This window comes from Moschus berezovskii, chromosome 21 (assembly GCF_049115385.1).
Source record: "Moschus berezovskii isolate FMDL1 chromosome 21, NW_MosBer_1.0, whole genome shotgun sequence".
In the NCBI taxonomy this organism is placed as follows: Eukaryota; Metazoa; Chordata; class Mammalia; order Artiodactyla; family Moschidae; genus Moschus; species Moschus berezovskii.
In genome coordinates, this window is record NC_142480.1 from 12,478,430 (window position 1) to 12,494,512 (window position 16,083).

The following is a 16,083-nucleotide window of genomic DNA, read 5'->3' on the forward strand; positions in this document are numbered from 1 at the left end:
AGCTGGCCTGGGTTTTGTCCTTTTCACACGTGTGTTCTCCTAACAGATGAAAAGCACAGCGTGACAGTGGCCCTTTAAGCTGGGCCAGCTGAGCAGGGGGCTTTGAGCCTCTGGCTGTTTGCAACCCCCTCCCGTCTCTCTGGTCACTGCTGTCCTGCGTGGCAGGCCCTCCAGGCTCCCCGTCGACACAGGGAGGTGGGGGCTCCTTGAGTGGGATTCTTTGGGCCTGCGGTGACTATGAGGACACCACCTCTCCCTCTGCAGCTGCTGTGTTCTGGTTTTCATGTGTCCTTTTGGTTTGCATCTGTAGCACCTCTGAAGTCAGGCGCGTCTTAACAGCCAACGTCTCACAGTTGCCTTGGCTGGAACCGAAGTTACGTTTTTACGGAGTGGGTTGAGGCTGGCCTGTGCCAAACCCTTGCCATGTTTCTCTGTGCCACCTACCCCCCCCCCATACAGTGGGAGAAATATTTCCATTTCTTTTCCGCTGCAGACACAGCGCCTTTGTTGTCTCTGCATCCTGGGCCTTTTTTCCCTTAGGGGTATGCACATAAAGGGATGATACCAATGACCGCATAGGGCAGGGGTCACCAGGCTTTTTTGCTGGAAAAGTCCAGAATAAGTATTTCTAGCTCTGTCATAATGAATGTTGCCTAAGAGCCCCTGTAGCCAGCATGTAAGTGAATGGGCGGGGCCGCGTTCCAATAAACCTCTATTTACAGTCGCAGATGGCGGGCCCGATCTGGTGATCTTGCATCATCGAGAGCCCTGCAGGTGTAACAGAGGCCGTATTTCCTCGAACCTGCCACGTGGCCAGCCCTGCGCCGGGGCTCGGATCCAGCAGGGGACTGGATAGTCCGCCGGGTGTCTTGCCCTCGTGTGCTCAGGTTCTAGTGGGACAAACTGCACAGGAAAGAAGTCGTGAAAGGATGAACTGTGCGCAGATGAGGGGCCCCGGAGGAAGCGGGGGGTCCTGGGACACTGCTGGATGAGGGGGCCACTCGAGCAGGGCAGCCGGGGCCGGAGGTCTGGGAGGAGACCTGGACCACTGTCTGTAGCGCCGTGATGTGCTGCCCGCCCCCTCCCCCAAGGAGACATGTGACGATGAAGCGGATGAAGCTAAGAAGGTGTGGCCGCAGTTCACAGCTGCGCTACAGAGTCGCGGGGATATCTGGGGGCTAAACGTGTGCCCTACTCTTCCTCTTTCGAACCTTTTTTCCTCATCTGTAAACTGGGCACAGGCACACCCACATTCCTCTTATTGTCTCCCCTTTCCTGTGGGCATTCATGGTGGTTCTTCACTGGGCTCCATGTGTCGCGGGACTAGCCCGGGAACAGAGAAAGGACGATCTACCCCCATCCAGGGTGCTCCTGTGATCAAGGTGCAAGGGCCCAGCCAGGTTTATCAGCAGGGGATCTTGAAGCTGCCCAAGAAGCTGGCACCAGGGGATCCTCCAATCCTGCCTGACCTGTCTCAGCTTCCACAGTCTTCCTGGATCACCAAATGGCTGGAAGCTGCTCCCTCTCCATCTGGGCCTGCTCAAGCTGCACGTGGGGAGGGTTCTGAGCGAAGGGCAGCTCCCATCACCCTGCTGAACAGTCCTCTGGCTGGAGCCCCCAGGTCAGAGTTAGCCAGGAGAAACAAGGCCCCTTTGAAATGGTCCACGCTTTGGATCTTGCCCCAAGAAGCTGTCAGGTGACGTGATCTGTCCAGTTCAATTGGCGCTGGGTACACCCCTCTGAGGACCCAATTCTTTCCCTTCCTTGCATACTGAGCATCCACGTTGTTCTCTGCACCTCCTCCCTGAACTAGCTGTGTCCACTTGCTCTGGGTGGCCTCTCCCCATGCCTACTTTGCCACCCTGGCCATTGCCCTTGGGTCCCACTGGGTGGGTGGGAGGCGCCCTGCGCTCAGCGGGGCCAGGCTGGGCTAATGGCTGAGAAGGTGGGCAGTGCCTGCAGAGTCTGGAAGGCCCACCCCAACTGCTCAAGCCCTGCTCTGACCTCTGGCCCACAGGGATTGCTACCCCCGAAGGCTCGGTCTTCTTGCTTGTCGGCGCCCAAGAGTAGAGGTCAGTGGGGCTGCTTGGCACAAGTCCCGCAGGGTGTTTATTTTCCCCAGGCTCCTCCCCAGGACCGTCTCTCGTGCCCCCACTCTGGACTGGCTCTGGTCGGAGCAGTAGGAGGACTGTCGGGCACACCGGGGCGGCAAGGGGCCTGCGTGCCCCGCTAGCGGGAAAGATGCCAGGTACATCTCAGCGCCTGCCTGCTTGGCCTCCGCCCGAATCACTTCCTCATGCATGATTATTGCGGCGCTGTAACCCTGGAGCTGGTGGGGGGGCATTGGCAGCCAGAGCAGGTGTCCCCGCAGTTCAGCCCCCCCGGCACACAGCAGCGCCCAGCGGGGCCGTTCCTGTCCTGGGTCTCAGGGCTGAGCAATGTGTCCTGGGGGAATGGGAGCCACAACGCCTCACCCAGAAGGACCAAAGCAGAGGCTGCCGGGGCCATGTAGGGGCTCGTGGCCTGTGTCCTTCTCGGGGTGAGGGGTGGGGTCCTAGTGTGATGATGGTCTTTACCAGATTTCTCAACCCTGAGGCTCCTGGTTTTGTGATCCGTGCATTTGCACACTTCCAAGTGCTGGAGAGCATGTTTCTGACCAACTGACGTGCCTTTCCTCTGCAGGGCATGAATGAACAAACCGACTGCTCATCACTCTAATAATCTTGGGATTGAGATTATTAATCTGCCTCTCCATGGGACTGAGGGGGCCCCGGGGACAGTGGGAGCCAGGAGAGATGGTGCAGGAAGATGTGGAGGGTACTTCAGGCGGCTGTGCCCGTTTCCAAATCCAGACAAATTATTCTCTCTGCTTTCTTGGATGGATCCTACAAAAGCCCATGTTCTGATTTCCTATTTTTTCCCCTAAATAACTGGGAAACAGAAGAACCCTTTGTGTTTTAAGCATTCACGTGCCACATGGCAGCTAAATGTGCCTGAAAAGGCATTCCATGGGCAGAACCGGGAGGGGCTGGGGTTGCTGGATTAAGTGGCATCAGTTCACCTCTTTACTCTGGGCCTTTGATGTTCCCATATGCAGCATTTCCCCTTTCTCACTCAACCCCCCTTTCTGGTGCCATGTCCATAAGATACACTGGACACACTCTGGGGAGGGGGCCTAGATATCGGGGAAAACCAGGTATGATACTGTAAGATGAGAGTGGAGGGGAGGTGGACTCATTAAGCCATTCATGTTTATATGGGAAGAAAAACTGAAACAGGAGCCCTGACTCAGCCTGTGTCCCTCCATGATGTCCTGTCTCTTTGGGGTGGGAGGGGGCCCGGGTGGCTGCTGCTGGATCCTGAGCCCTAAGGCACCACGGCCTGTGGCCGGGGTGGTGCTGCCCCCTGGTGTCAGGTGGTGGAATCACTGTCGCTGCCTCGAGCTTTTAACTCTGGCTCCTTCCCGTCTTTGCTTTTCAGACCGCGAGTCCATCTTCTTCAACAGCCACAATGTGTCGAAGCCAGAGTCGTCGTCGGTCCTGACCGCGGTATGTCCCTCCCGCCGAGCCTGGGGGTGGGGTGACGTTGGCTCTCCAGCGGGGCAGGGGGGCGGGACCTTCCCCGCCAGGCCGGGGACCCTGGGGGGTTCCAGAGACCCCCTCTTCCTTGCCTGCTTTGCGCCTCCGAGGCAACAGCCATCACAGCCATGCCCTCTCACCACTGAGTTACTCAGGTGGACGGGTGTCTAACTTCTCCCTCGTGAGGAAATCCACCAATTGTGAGGAATTTGAAGCCCTACTTTCTAAGCTGCCTTTTCCTGATGTACTTTAAAAATAAAAGAGGCAAGAGGCAGCACCACCTCAGGTTTCCTTTTTTTTTTCCTTGTCCATATGAGTCCAGTAAGCGCTTGTTAAACTCCTGCTGTGTATTTCTGCAGCTGCTGGGGTGGCTCACGGTGGGGAGTGGGCTCAGGGCTGCTGTTCAGTCAATGGAGCTGGGCATCAGGCTCCATCCTCTGGCCTGAAACAGCCTTGCAGGGGTGGACAGACGTCCCTGCTTTCCCGAGGGGAGAGCTACGCTCAACCAGGTTAAATAACTTGTCTAAATCCACAGGGCTCCTCATGCAGGGACAGAGATGAGAGCTGACCCCAAATTAGTCTGATTTCAAAGCTGGGTCTTGCAGGCATTCAGGGTTTCTTACCTCTCTGGCACTCGCCGAGCAGTTAAAAATCAACACTGCGCCATGCCCTGCTGTTCCTCTGTGTCCCAAGAGCCAGTGTCCTCTGCCGCCACTGCCTCTGAACTGAGCCCTCTGCCAGGTCTCCAGCTCCTGTACGTCACAGCCCTCCTGGCTGTTCTGGGAGGGTTTGCCCATGTCCCCTCTGCAGCGGATCCCCGTCTCCGGGCCTCATTCTCCTCCATTCCAGGCTAGGGCCTGTGCTTGCCCACGACCCACTGTCCCCCGACCCAGGTCGCCGGTCCCATTTCTCATTTGTTCCTGGTTCCTTTGAGGAGCCGGCCATGTGCCAGGGGTTCTTCAGAGCAGAGGCATGGCCAGGACCTGGAGTGAGCACCAGCCTCCCTCGGGATGTTGATAGACGTAACCCAGGAGCAAGTTCTGTGGTCAGGGACGCTTGGAGAACAACCAGATTCTAAAGAGAACACCTCGGTGCCTGGCCGTGCACATTGTAAGATTGAGATAGGTGTTTTGTGCGAGAGAATGTTCTGGTCTCAGGAAAGCTCAGAAACCTCAGGGCATCCTCCCTGCGAGGCTCCCAGACCTTATTCGGCCAGTGACTCTCGGAGGGGGTCAGCATTCCACAGCCTTATGGAGAAGCTGTCCCTGCCAGCCCCCTGGCACCGTGCAGCCCTCGTCACCACTGGGCTGTTAACAGAGGCCAGGGGGTCACCGTGAGGGCTGGAAGCAAAGTCGCCTTCCCGGTTTATCACCCGCCTGTGACTCAGCCATGTCTCCATCTGCTATGTGGGAAGGGTCAGCCTGGAGACACCGCAAGGCCTTCTCTCTGCCTCCCAGCCCTGCTGTCATCTCTCCCTTCCCCTCAGCGCATGACTGCTGTGTGGGGTTCCCCCAGGGCTGGTAACACATAGTGAGGAAAGGGAAAGGCAGTCGGCCTTCCCCTTTCATTCAGGATGTCGGGGCCTCCTGCACAGACACGTCCGTTCCCAGGTACGGGTGTCCAGACGAGCCTTAACATCCTGGGGTCCCTCCAGTCCCCTTCGTGGCCTCGTGCAGGCACAGGGAGCCCTGCCTCCCTCCCTGGCCGGACGCCCCCAAGGGTGGACGCCACTCCCACCTGACTGGCAGGCCCCCACACCAGTACCGGCTATTAGCTGAGTGTGATACCAAATGAGACGGCCTGGAGTCGGGAGCCCCACAACCTTCCAGCAGTGTGGCGAGTCGAGTCGTCGCTCTGAGCCTCAGTTTCCCCACCCTGCCCCGAGAATGGTCCTGGGACTCAGGGAGTCCCTGGATGAAAGCCCCCCCCCCACCGTGTCAGGCGCTCAGTAGGTGATCAGCCAGTGTTGGTGACAGGGGGATCCAGGGGTTCACCTCAGCACCTCCATCGCCTCCTCACTGCAGACAGGCAGAGGGCTGCAGAAGGATGTCTGAGGTCCCTTCGCTGAGCTGAGAACATGCTTTTATAAACAGCGGGTCACGAGGCTTTTGTGACGGAGCAGCGGCCATGGGTCCCCTTGCCGCCGGGCCTGTGCTGCGGGCCTGACTCGGGAGCTTTGTGGATCCTCACCACAGTCCCTTGGCGGCAGTGTTTTTAGTATTCCATTTACCAAGGCAAGAACGCAGGGCCCATCACAGCTCAGGGCACGCAGCAGAGACTGGGCAGTGCCAGGTATCTCCCCGGGCTGTGGGACCAGTGCCCGAGCTGCTGAGTATGAGTGGGAGGCGGGCACGGGGCGGGCTCAGCAGATGCCAGGCGGGCAAGTGCCCGTCACAGCCAGGCTGATGCTGCCCCCTAGAACGTGGCTCCCCAGGGTGGGACCCCGAGGCAGCAGGGCCATGGGCAGGGGGGCCCTGCCTGCAGAGCCGGGGCAGATGGCTCTCAGGGTAGAGCATCATGGTGCCCAGGGGTGGACTCCCTGCTCTGCGCATGTCTGGAAGCTCCCCACTGGCCACTCGGCTTCCTGTGCCAGGGGTGAGGGCCACGTGTCCTGTGGGTGCTGCCCAGGCTCTGCCCCAGCCCGGCTGACCCAGCCTCACTTCTTTTTTTAAATCCAGATGAAAATCACATAACATACAATTGTTTATGGGTTGTTTTTTAAAATATTTATCTACTTGGCCGCATCAGATCTTCACTGCAGCATGTAGGATCTAGTTCCCTGACAAGGGATCGAACCTGGGCCCCCTGAAATTGGGATCATGGAGTCTTAACCACTGGACCACCAGGAAAGTTCTCTCTGATTAGTTATTTTAGCATGAACAATTCAGCGGTATTAAGTACATTCACAGTGTTGTACGACCACCACCTCTGTCTGGTTCCAGAGACCATTTTCATTTCAGGCATTTTCATCACCCGAAAGAGAATCCCGTACCCACTGAGCATCCCTCCTCATTCCTCCTGGCCCCCGACAACCACTAATCTGTTTTTCGTCTCTATGGATTTACCTCTTCTGGACTTTTCATTTTAAGGGGATCATGCAGTAGGTGACCTGTTGCGTCTGGCTTTTTTCACCTGGCCTAATATTTTCAGGGTCCCTCCACACTGTAGCGAAGAGTGGCCGGACAGTCTGAGTCACCCACTCTGTTCATCTAGTCATCTGTTGATGGACATTCGGGTTGCTGCTGCCTTTTGCCTGTTGTGAATAACGCAGCTGTGAACATCGGCGTACAAGTTACACATCTGGGGTGGAACTGCTGGGCCACGTGATAATTCTCCATTTAACTTGTTGGCCCAGCTTCTTTTTTTTTTATTTCTGGTGGATCGGCCCCTGTGCTTCCCCTTTGACCCCATCCCAGCAGCCTTAGGACTCTGGTATCTACTGAGTACCACGTACGAGCCCTATTCTGGCTGACTTAGGGGTGACACGCTGCCATCCGTGCCCTAAATGCAGGTGTGGCAGCTCCTGCAGCCAGACCTGTGCTGTCCCCACCGCTTAAATGACCTTGTGACTCCTCCCAGCTGTCTGGGGTGGAGGCCTCGATGGCCCTGATTGGCAGATGGGCAGACTGAGGTGCAGAGAGGCCCGGTACTTCTCTCTGAGACCACAGAGCTAGGAAGTCATGGTCCGGATTCAAATCCAGAGCCGTCTGCCTCAGTTCTCCCCAGGGTGACGTGCTGCTTCCTTCCAGGGGCCAGGCTTGAGCCCATGAAGACTTGCCTGTCCCAGGCCAGCTGTGATTAGAGCAGAACATGAGCGGTGTCACGGTGGGGTCCCAGGGCCAGCCCCCCAGCCCTGTGTCGCCAAAAGCTGAGCTCAGACCCAGGAGCTGAGCAGGAGTGGCCGAATAGACTCTGGGGAATCGTGCTGAGCATGAGGAGTTAGGGTGGAAACACCAAGGTTAGCAACTTGTCTGGAAGGGGAGAATCACGAGTCCCACCCAGGAGCCCTGTGTCCAAACCTCCCCCGACCCAGTACCAGCCAGTAAATGAAGCCTGGTCCATGGAACCCACCGCCTCACAGACCTGAGGCTCTGCCAACGATGGGCCAGTGCAGTGATGCTAACAAAAAGTCCGCCCACTGCCCGCGTCCTTCCCTACTTTTCCAGCCTCTCCCAGCCCTCTTCCATGGATGATTGCCTCGTACCTTTGCTTCCCCTGTGCTCTCCCTGGGTCCCTTGGCCCAGCCACCCCCGTCTGCCCCCTTCAAGGTGCAGCTTTTAGGTGCCCTGAACCACAGTCTTCCTGGGGTCACAGTAGACTCTCCCTCTCCTTCCTTCCTGCTAAGAACCTTGTCTTTTACAGGCTCAATGTGTGTGTGCTAAGTCACTTCAGGCATGTCTGACTCTTGTGACCCCATGGACCGTAGCCCGCCAGGCTCCTCTGTCCATGGGATTCTCCAGGCAAGAATACTGGAGTTGGTTGCCATGCCCTCCTCCAGGGGATCTTCCAGACCCAGGGAGTGAACACGTATCTCTCATGTCTGCTGCATTGGCAGGCAGGTTCTTTACTGCTAGTGCCACCTGGGAAGCCCATGGCTTTTACAGGCTAAATACCTGGATCCAAATGCAACCCTAAGCTGTGTGGCCGTGAGTCAGCCCTGACCCTGAGCGTCAGCTCCTCTATGTGTAAAATGCTGGTAATGATGCTCGCCTCCCCGGTGGGCATGAGGACTAGGGGTCACAGATGCCATACCTGCCCCAGTGCCTGCCCAGCCCGTGGCAGGACTTGGAAATGACCATCCTTGGGCTGATTCTAGTGGGTCTGTCCTGCCTCTTCCCTGGAAATAAGACCCAGCCTCGTGGCATCGCAGTGGGGATCTCTATGGTGTAGTATCGCGTCTCCCTGCCTGAGGTCTGACTCCCGTGTGTGTGTATGGTGTATGTGTGTTGGCAGCTGGACAAGATCGAGGGCGTGTTTGAGCGGCCGAGCGACGAGGTCATCCGGGAGCTGTCCCGGGCCCTACGGCAGGCGCTGGGCGTGTCTCTCTTCGGGATCGACATCATCATCAACAACCAGACAGGGCAGCATGCCGTCATCGACATCAATGCCTTCCCCGGTGAGTGGCGGGGCCGGGGGCTGCCTTCGCTCACCTGGAGACTGGTGGCCGTGGGTGGGTAGGTGGCAGGAGAGCTGGCCTGACCAACTCCATCCCTCACTGGCTGGTGCCTGGGGTCAGAGCAGCGCCTGCTAGGCCTTCACCCACCTGCCAGTGGATTTACAGCACTCACAGTGGCCACTCCTAAAAGTGTGTCCTTTACCCCGCTTCTCCTGACCCGAAGAGTCGGACATGACTGAGCAACCGAACTCTCCTGACCCTGTGCCATCAGCCATAGCCTTTCTTGGCCAAATCTCAGCTGACCTCTCGGGCCCTTGTAGATTTACCTAAAGAGCTGAGAGGATTCTGGAGGGAATACAAAGCCCAGTTTCCACGAAGGGAGGGCGGGAGAGATTGTCCCAGGTCACACTGCAGGGTGGTGGCAAGGCCTTGCTCCTTCCCCGCCCTGAGCCACAGTGTGGGGGACACGCTCAGATCTGGCCGGCTGGGGGGCCTGCTCCACGCTGTCTGCTGCAGCCCTGAGGCGGGAAGCACATGCCAGGCCCTCTGGGCCTGCTGGCATGACCAGGCTTTGCCCAGCACCCCTCAGATCCCCACTCAGCCAATGGCTCTGTAGGAGACATCACAGAGACCCCTCAGCGGGACCGTTAGCCACAGTGATGACGGTGGACCGGGGGGCGGTCCTGGGCTGGGCGACTCCCTGTCCTCACAGCAGGTCAGGGACAGAGTGACACTTGGCACCTCCCAGCCGGAGCAGCCTGGGCAGTTACTTCTCAGTGGTTGTCCCTGTCTCGAGGCCTCAGCTCTCACCTCTGTCAAGCACCCGCCCTGAAGGTAGAGCAGCAGCCCTGCTCAGTGGACAAGAAGGCAGGAAGCCATTCCTGAGTGTGAAAACCTGGCTTGCTGGAGGGGACTGCTCCCCTGGGGTTTGCAGGGGCCAAGGGCCCCCATGCATGGGGAGCGCTCACGGGCCACCAGACTGGCTGCTTGACGTGTGTCCCCTGCACGGAGGGCATGCGGGCTGGGCCCAGCCAGCACCACAGTTCACAGCCAGAGAGCCCTGGGCTCCGAGGAGGCCCTGGCTCCCCCAGCCACGTGGTTTATCCGAGGCTTGCTGCACGTCCCAGCTGCTGCAGACACTGGGGCAGCATGCGCACAGCAGCTGGGGTCCTGCCCTCGGAGGACAGGGGCTCCTCTGGGAAGCAGGCGTGGGGGCAGGGCTTGGCAGGGAGGGAGGGAGCCACGCAAGGGCCTGCGGAGGGGCCCTGTAGCCCGAGGCTTCCTGTGCAGCAGGGAGGTCAGAGGTCAGAGGGGAGCCCAGCACATGGCCATTCACTCCAAGCAAGATGGGGCGGCCATCTGAGGGCTGTGTTTGTGAATAGAAGTTGAGACCCTGTGGGACAGTGGCCTGTTTTTCTCTAGTCACCCTAGGTGCAGCCTGGGTGGAGAGGTAGGTTTTTGATGAATGCGGGTGACGGAATGAGAGCGCGCAAGGGAATTGCGGCTGTGTCAGGGGAACAGTTATAACCAATCAGAGGATCCAGATCAGGGAGGAGATGGAGGGGATGAAGGCAAAGAGGTCGCCGGGTGAGCGGACTCGGGGGGCAGGGCGGGGCAGCACTGGGCTGTGGGGGCGGAGGTTCTAGAAGGAGGGAGAGAGAACTCACAGATCACTGAGCCGTGGGTCTGTGCCGAGTCCTGAGTCTGCCCACCCCGCCAGGACCTGTGTGACTCGGGCCGGGTGTTCAGAGGAGGGACGGGGACTGAACCAGCGTGGACAGAGGAAGCCGTGAGCACGCGCCCCCCCACCTGCAGGCCAGGCCTGAGTGACAAGGCTGAGCCCCCCAGAGACTATGTAAGGGCGCCTGGCCCACACGGAGGAAGGCTCCGGGGAGGGCGTGCAGCCCAGGGCCCCAGGGGAGGCGGAGTCCAGGAGACGGCCGCCTGGGGCCCGGCTCTCTCCCTGCTCGATTTGTGAGCCTGGATCCGGGGTGCCCGTGGGTCCTGGTTGGTTCACCCTGTGCCTCAGACTGTGGGTGCCCGGCAGCACCCCACCAGCCAGCCCGCAGGCTGGACAGTCGTGTCCACCTTTGGTGCCCAGCCTGCCTGGGGACCTCTGTCCCCAGCGCCTCATCTCATCCTCACAGCCACACAACGTGCAGAGGACTGTTGGGATCTTCATTTACTGACGTGCATGGAGCCAGGGGGCTGGGCGACACGTCCAAGGTCATGTCCCAGTAGCAGGACTGGGTCTGGGGGCCTGACCTGAGGCTTCGTGCTTCTCCGCTTGAGTTGTGGGTTCAAATCCTGGCTCTGCCCCCTGACAAGACGAGCCTCCTGCCCGGGCAGCCTCAGTGTTCACTCGTGTGCGGTGGGAAGAACACTCTTCTCCTCGCAGGGGAGATGATGTGTGCACAGCACTCATCCCCACAGAGCTCTGCACGCCTCAGCCCACCTCCCCAGGCTGCGTGGGGCCATGGGCCAGGCCTCATCTGGGGACGGCAGAGCCGTTGCTGTGGGAACAGCTGATGTTCCCTGGCGGCCTGTCAGCAGGTCTCAGCTCTCCTCCCTGCTTGCATCCTGACCCTGGAAACCCAGCAGCAAGTCTGCTGATGGCCCCCGAGGGGCTCCGGGCTGCCCTGCTGTTCACCCCCACCCCAGGGCCGAGGACACCCCCAGTGCTAGGGTGGGGCCCCCAACACCATGTGTGTTCAAGGCACAGATGGCCCCAAAGGGCCTGTCAGACCCCAGTGCTGCGTGTTGTCTCTTGTTCTTGCTTAGTCGCTCAGTCGTGTCTGACTCTTTGCAACCCCATGGACTGCAGCACCCCAGGCTTCCCTATCACTGACTCCCGGAGCTTGCTCAAACTCACATCCATCAAGTCGGTGATGCCATCCAACCACCTCATCCTCTGTCACCCCCTTCTCCTCCTGCCTTCAATCTTTCCCAGCATCAGGGTCTTTTCCAATGAGTTGGCTCTTCGCATCAGGTGGCAAAGTACTGGAGCTTCAGCTTCAGCATCAGTCCCTCCGATCAATATCCCCACGTGTAGAATGGGGCCAACCCTCAGGCCTTGCTCCCCGGGACATACCCTTCCCAGGATGCCACGAGGAAGGATTGTGAAGCGCGTAGCCAGGGACAGCACTTAGCCTGGATGGACCCCAGCCGTGGACACTGTCCCCCCACGCACCCTCCAGTGGACACGTATCCACCTGCTGATGGCTCTTGGGTGTTTGGGGCTGGTCACTTAACTCTGTGCCTCCATTTCCTCATCTGTAAAATGGGGACAGAGGGTTGTGATGATTAAGTGAGAACATGTCGAGCAGGGCAAGTATGGTGCATGCCAGCTATCTTGCCCATTCTTGTTTTTACTCTGGGCACCTCTGCTTGTCCCTCTCAGCCTCAGGCTCCCTCAAAACCACAGCATTGTTTGCTGAATACAAAAGAGCATGGACAATGAGGTAGCCCCATCTGACCGGCTCCTGGGCAGCCTTTTCTGTACGCAGTAGTACACCTGCCCATGTCTGAATCTTCATCCCCCCTGCTGCTTATACCGACGGCCATGCGAGGGAGGGGTCAGTCCCTCTCAGCACCAGGCCTAGTGTCAGTGATGGGGTCACATCCAGGGGGTGGTCCCTGCGGCCCCTCCCGATGCAGGCACACTGTCCCTTTTGGGGACATGCTTCCCGTCCCGATCATTATTCTTGCAGCTGTGTGCCTGGTTCTCATCCCTGTGAATTGATTTGGGCAGGCGGGGCGTGGGGCACCCACCCATCATTAAATTTCTTTTGAAGCTGTTTTCAAAAGTCAGCAAAATCCTCGCCCTAAATCTGAAACTTGCTTGGTGGGAGGCTTCGAGGAGTGTTTGCTGACAATCACGATCGAGTGAAATGCAGGCCCCTGGCAGTTTCTATTCAGGAGACCCAGGCCCGCTTGTGAGGGAAGCGGCGTCCGTGCGATGGGCTTGTCTGGACTGCCCAGTCTCTAACCCCCGGCTTTGCAGGTCAGGACGCAGCACTGGGGGCCTCCTTGCAGGTGCTTGGGGGAGGGGAGGTGGAACAGATCAGTTCCAAGATCAGCTGCTGTCGATCAGGTCTCACTCACGTTCCAGCCCCTTCTGACCCTGCCCACAGGAGCTCCCGAACCCGAATCCTCAGTTGACACATGAGGAAGCTGGGGCCAGGCCACATGGAGACGAGGGGTGTTTATGATTCAGACCTGGAGGAGTGGGCCTTCAGTCCTGCCCCCTGCAGCCACGCCACATCCCCACACAAGGGCATCAAACCACGTGGCTCCGTCACTCAGTCGTGTCTGACTCTCTGCGACCCCATGGACTGTAGTCCACCAGACTCCTCTGTCCATGGGATTTCCCAGGCAACAATACTGGAACGGGTTGCCATTTCCTTCTCCAGGGGATCTTCCCAACCCCAGGGGTCGAACTCACGTGTCTTGTGTCTCCGGCTTTGGCACTTGGATTCTTGACCATGTGTGCCATCTGGGAAGCCCACAGAACCATGTAGGGAGGGTAATCAAATGAGACCCTGAAAGCTGTGCCCGAGAAGGACAAGGGCGCAGGGCACCTTCTCATCAGCCTCCTCTCTATAGATGCTCATACCCTGGGGGTGCAGCCAGAATTCCAGGATTGGCCCTTGGGGCCACACACACTTGGGGTCCAGGCTGTGTGTGCTTCACCAGCTCCCCCAAACCCCACCCCGGGTCCCAGGAGCCCCTGAGCGCACCTCCCACCCCTACCCACCTGTCTAAGCCTGCCATCTGTCTGTCCCATCCGCAGGCTACGAAGGTGTGAGCGAGTTCTTCACCGACCTCCTGAACCACATCGCCAGTGTGCTGCAGGGCCAGAGCGCGGGCGTGGCGGGCGCGGGGGACGTGGCCCCGCTGAGGCACAGCAGGCTCCTGGCGGAGCAGGCGGGCGGCCTGGCGGCCGAGCGGACGTGCAGCGCCAGCCCCGGCTGCTGCAGCAGCATGATGGGCCAGGAGCCTCCCTGGACGCCCGAGACCAACGTGGGCAGCGTGGGCGCCAGCAGCACCGCCAAGCTGCCGCACCAGAGACTCGGCTGTACCGCCGGCGTGTCACCCAGCTTCCAGCAGCACTGCGTGGCCTCGCTGGCCACTAAGGCCTCCTCCCAGTAGCCTCGGAGCCCGGGACCCAGAGAGACGGCGCGGGCCGCAGAGCGCGGCCGCTGGGCGAGCAGCTCCCGACGACGGTGATGCTACTACTAAGGATTCCCAACGATCTGATTCTTCTTCTACTTCTTTTTTTCTTAATTTTTAACCTGATTTTCTGATGTCCTGATCTAAATGAGGGGTGGGGGTGGGGATGGAAAGGAACCCCAAGTGGTCCAGCCTCGTGGCAAAGGGACGATCCCGCCTGGTTCCTGCTGTGCAGATGTCTTCACCGAGTTTACACACGCTGTGTTTTCAACACTAGGTCTGAATGTGAGGTGGGGCGTGCATGTGTGTGGTTGTGTGTGTGTATGTGTGTGTGAGTGCCTGGGTACGCCCACGTCTGTCCTTCTCAATGGCTGCTGTGGACCGGGCCTCGGGGACCCTGGAGCAGGCCATCCCGGGTCAGGTCGTCGGTGGCTGAGCAGAGCGAGTAAACGGTTCCCCGTCTCTTCCCTCCCGGCCCAGCCTGTTTCTCTTACCGATGCCCTCAAACCCACCAGGTATGCAGCTGCCCCTCCCAAAAGCGCTACCACGAGGAAGCCGGAGGCCTCAGCTTCCCTTTCCTTGGGGAAGGCCATGCAGTGGGTCTGAGCTGTGATCCACCTGCTGCCGCTCGTGAAAGGCAAGAAGGAGGATGCTTCTCCAGGAAGGCCACAGCCCCAGGCTGGCCGCCTCTCTCCACGTCCTGCTCCCCAGAGTCCACTAGGCCCGTCAACACGTGTCCTGTGCCGCCATGCAAAGGGTCCACCCTTCCCTGACCAGGGGCTGCCGCTCCCCAGACCTGGAAGGAGGCTGCCCGGCCAAGAGCCTCTGGGCTGATCCTGCCTGTGCCAAGGATTTGTGCTGTGACTTTGGGCAAATCATTCCAAGAGTCGCTGGGCACTCACGACCAGAGAACTCAAGGACAGGCTTAACGCCCTACCCCTGCGACGCAGCCTGTCCCTCTGTGAAGTCCACCCAGATGAGCCTCCCCTTGGTATCCAGGCAACTGGGGGGGCCCTTTTCCCAGGCCAGACGAGGCTGCCGGTTGCTCCATGCCTGCCCAGAAGGCCTGATCCACACCCCTCCCATGTTCACTTCTCACCCCAAGCACTGAGCCAGCCAGGTGCGAGCAGGCTGCAGCCCCAGAGGTGAGAAAACATTACCTGCTTCTCCTGTCCAGGTCCCTCAGCCCCTGATGGCAGCAGACCGACCAACCACCGGCTGATCAGTCCTGTTCCACAGTCCAGGCAGGCGGGCAGCCCCCTTGGCAGAGAAGGGGACCAGTGAGGGACTTGGTCAGTGCTCTGTCAGTGTGACTGCCTGGTGGGAAATAGCAGACCCCCTGAAGCATGAGCGTGTGTCTTCAGATATCAGGCACTCGGAGGGAGGGGAACAGGCCTCTGGGTCATCCTGCGAGGTCCAGGGAAGGTGCCACGAAAGAAGCTGCTGAGCTGAGCATTCGGAGGCACCTTCAGGCCTGGTCAGCGGGGACATGGGGGTCGCCTGCCTCTAGGAGAGGAAGGGCTGGGGTGAGGGGCACTGCCCTCAGAACTGGCCGGCTTGTCCTAGAAACCAAGGGCCCACCGACAACCGTGTTTACACGACTTGAGTGTTGAACCCTGATTATAATGTCTGTACGTCGCCTTTCCTCGCCTGACCCCCGAGCTCCGGGGGAAGCAGGAAAGCGTGGCCGGCCTCTTGCACTGCTTTGTCTCCAAAATAAACTACTGAAATCAAACTGCATTTCACGTCTTCACAAAACGTTGCTGAACGTTTCTGTCCTCCTGCCATCTTTTAATAAAACAACTTTACCTTTTCTAATAAAATTCCAGTCCCGATCGCCGTAGTACAGGTCAGGAGTGCAGGGCGACCCCCGTGCCTGGTGGGGCCCCTGGTCGTGTCATGTCCAGATTAACTGATGCCTACCCCACAGAGTCTCACATGTTAGCATCCAGGGCCCAGATATCGAGGAACTTTTCCAGTGACGTGGCGCTTTCCACCAGCCTCAATGCGGGTGGCCAGCAGGGTGACTGCCTTTCCCAGGAGTGGAAACCAAGAATGGGGGTCGGCTTCATAAAGCCGCACAGCAGTGGGGAAGGGACCGGTGCACTCGAGAGTGTATGCAGGCCTCTCCCCGGCTGGTGAGCCCCATCCAGCAAAGAGTAGCTGACTCTGCAGGGGTGAAGGGAGCTGCGTCAGGGAGTGTAGATGAGGAGAGGG

General features: G+C 59.1%; 1 protein-coding gene across 1 annotated transcript in view; it reads left to right on the forward strand.

Moving 5' to 3' along the window:
• ITPK1 (inositol-tetrakisphosphate 1-kinase) overlaps nt 1–15,606 on the forward strand; it is a 153,914-nt gene extending 138,308 nt beyond the window's left edge. The window contains exons 9-11 of the mRNA XM_055418412.2: nt 3,481–3,548; nt 8,532–8,694; nt 13,487–15,606. Coding sequence (XP_055274387.2) covers nt 3,481–3,548; nt 8,532–8,694; nt 13,487–13,845 — 590 coding nt within the window. The 3' untranslated portion in view covers nt 13,846–15,606. The remainder of the gene's footprint in view (nt 1–3,480; nt 3,549–8,531; nt 8,695–13,486) is intronic.
• Nucleotides 15,607–16,083: the final 477 nt, after the last annotated feature.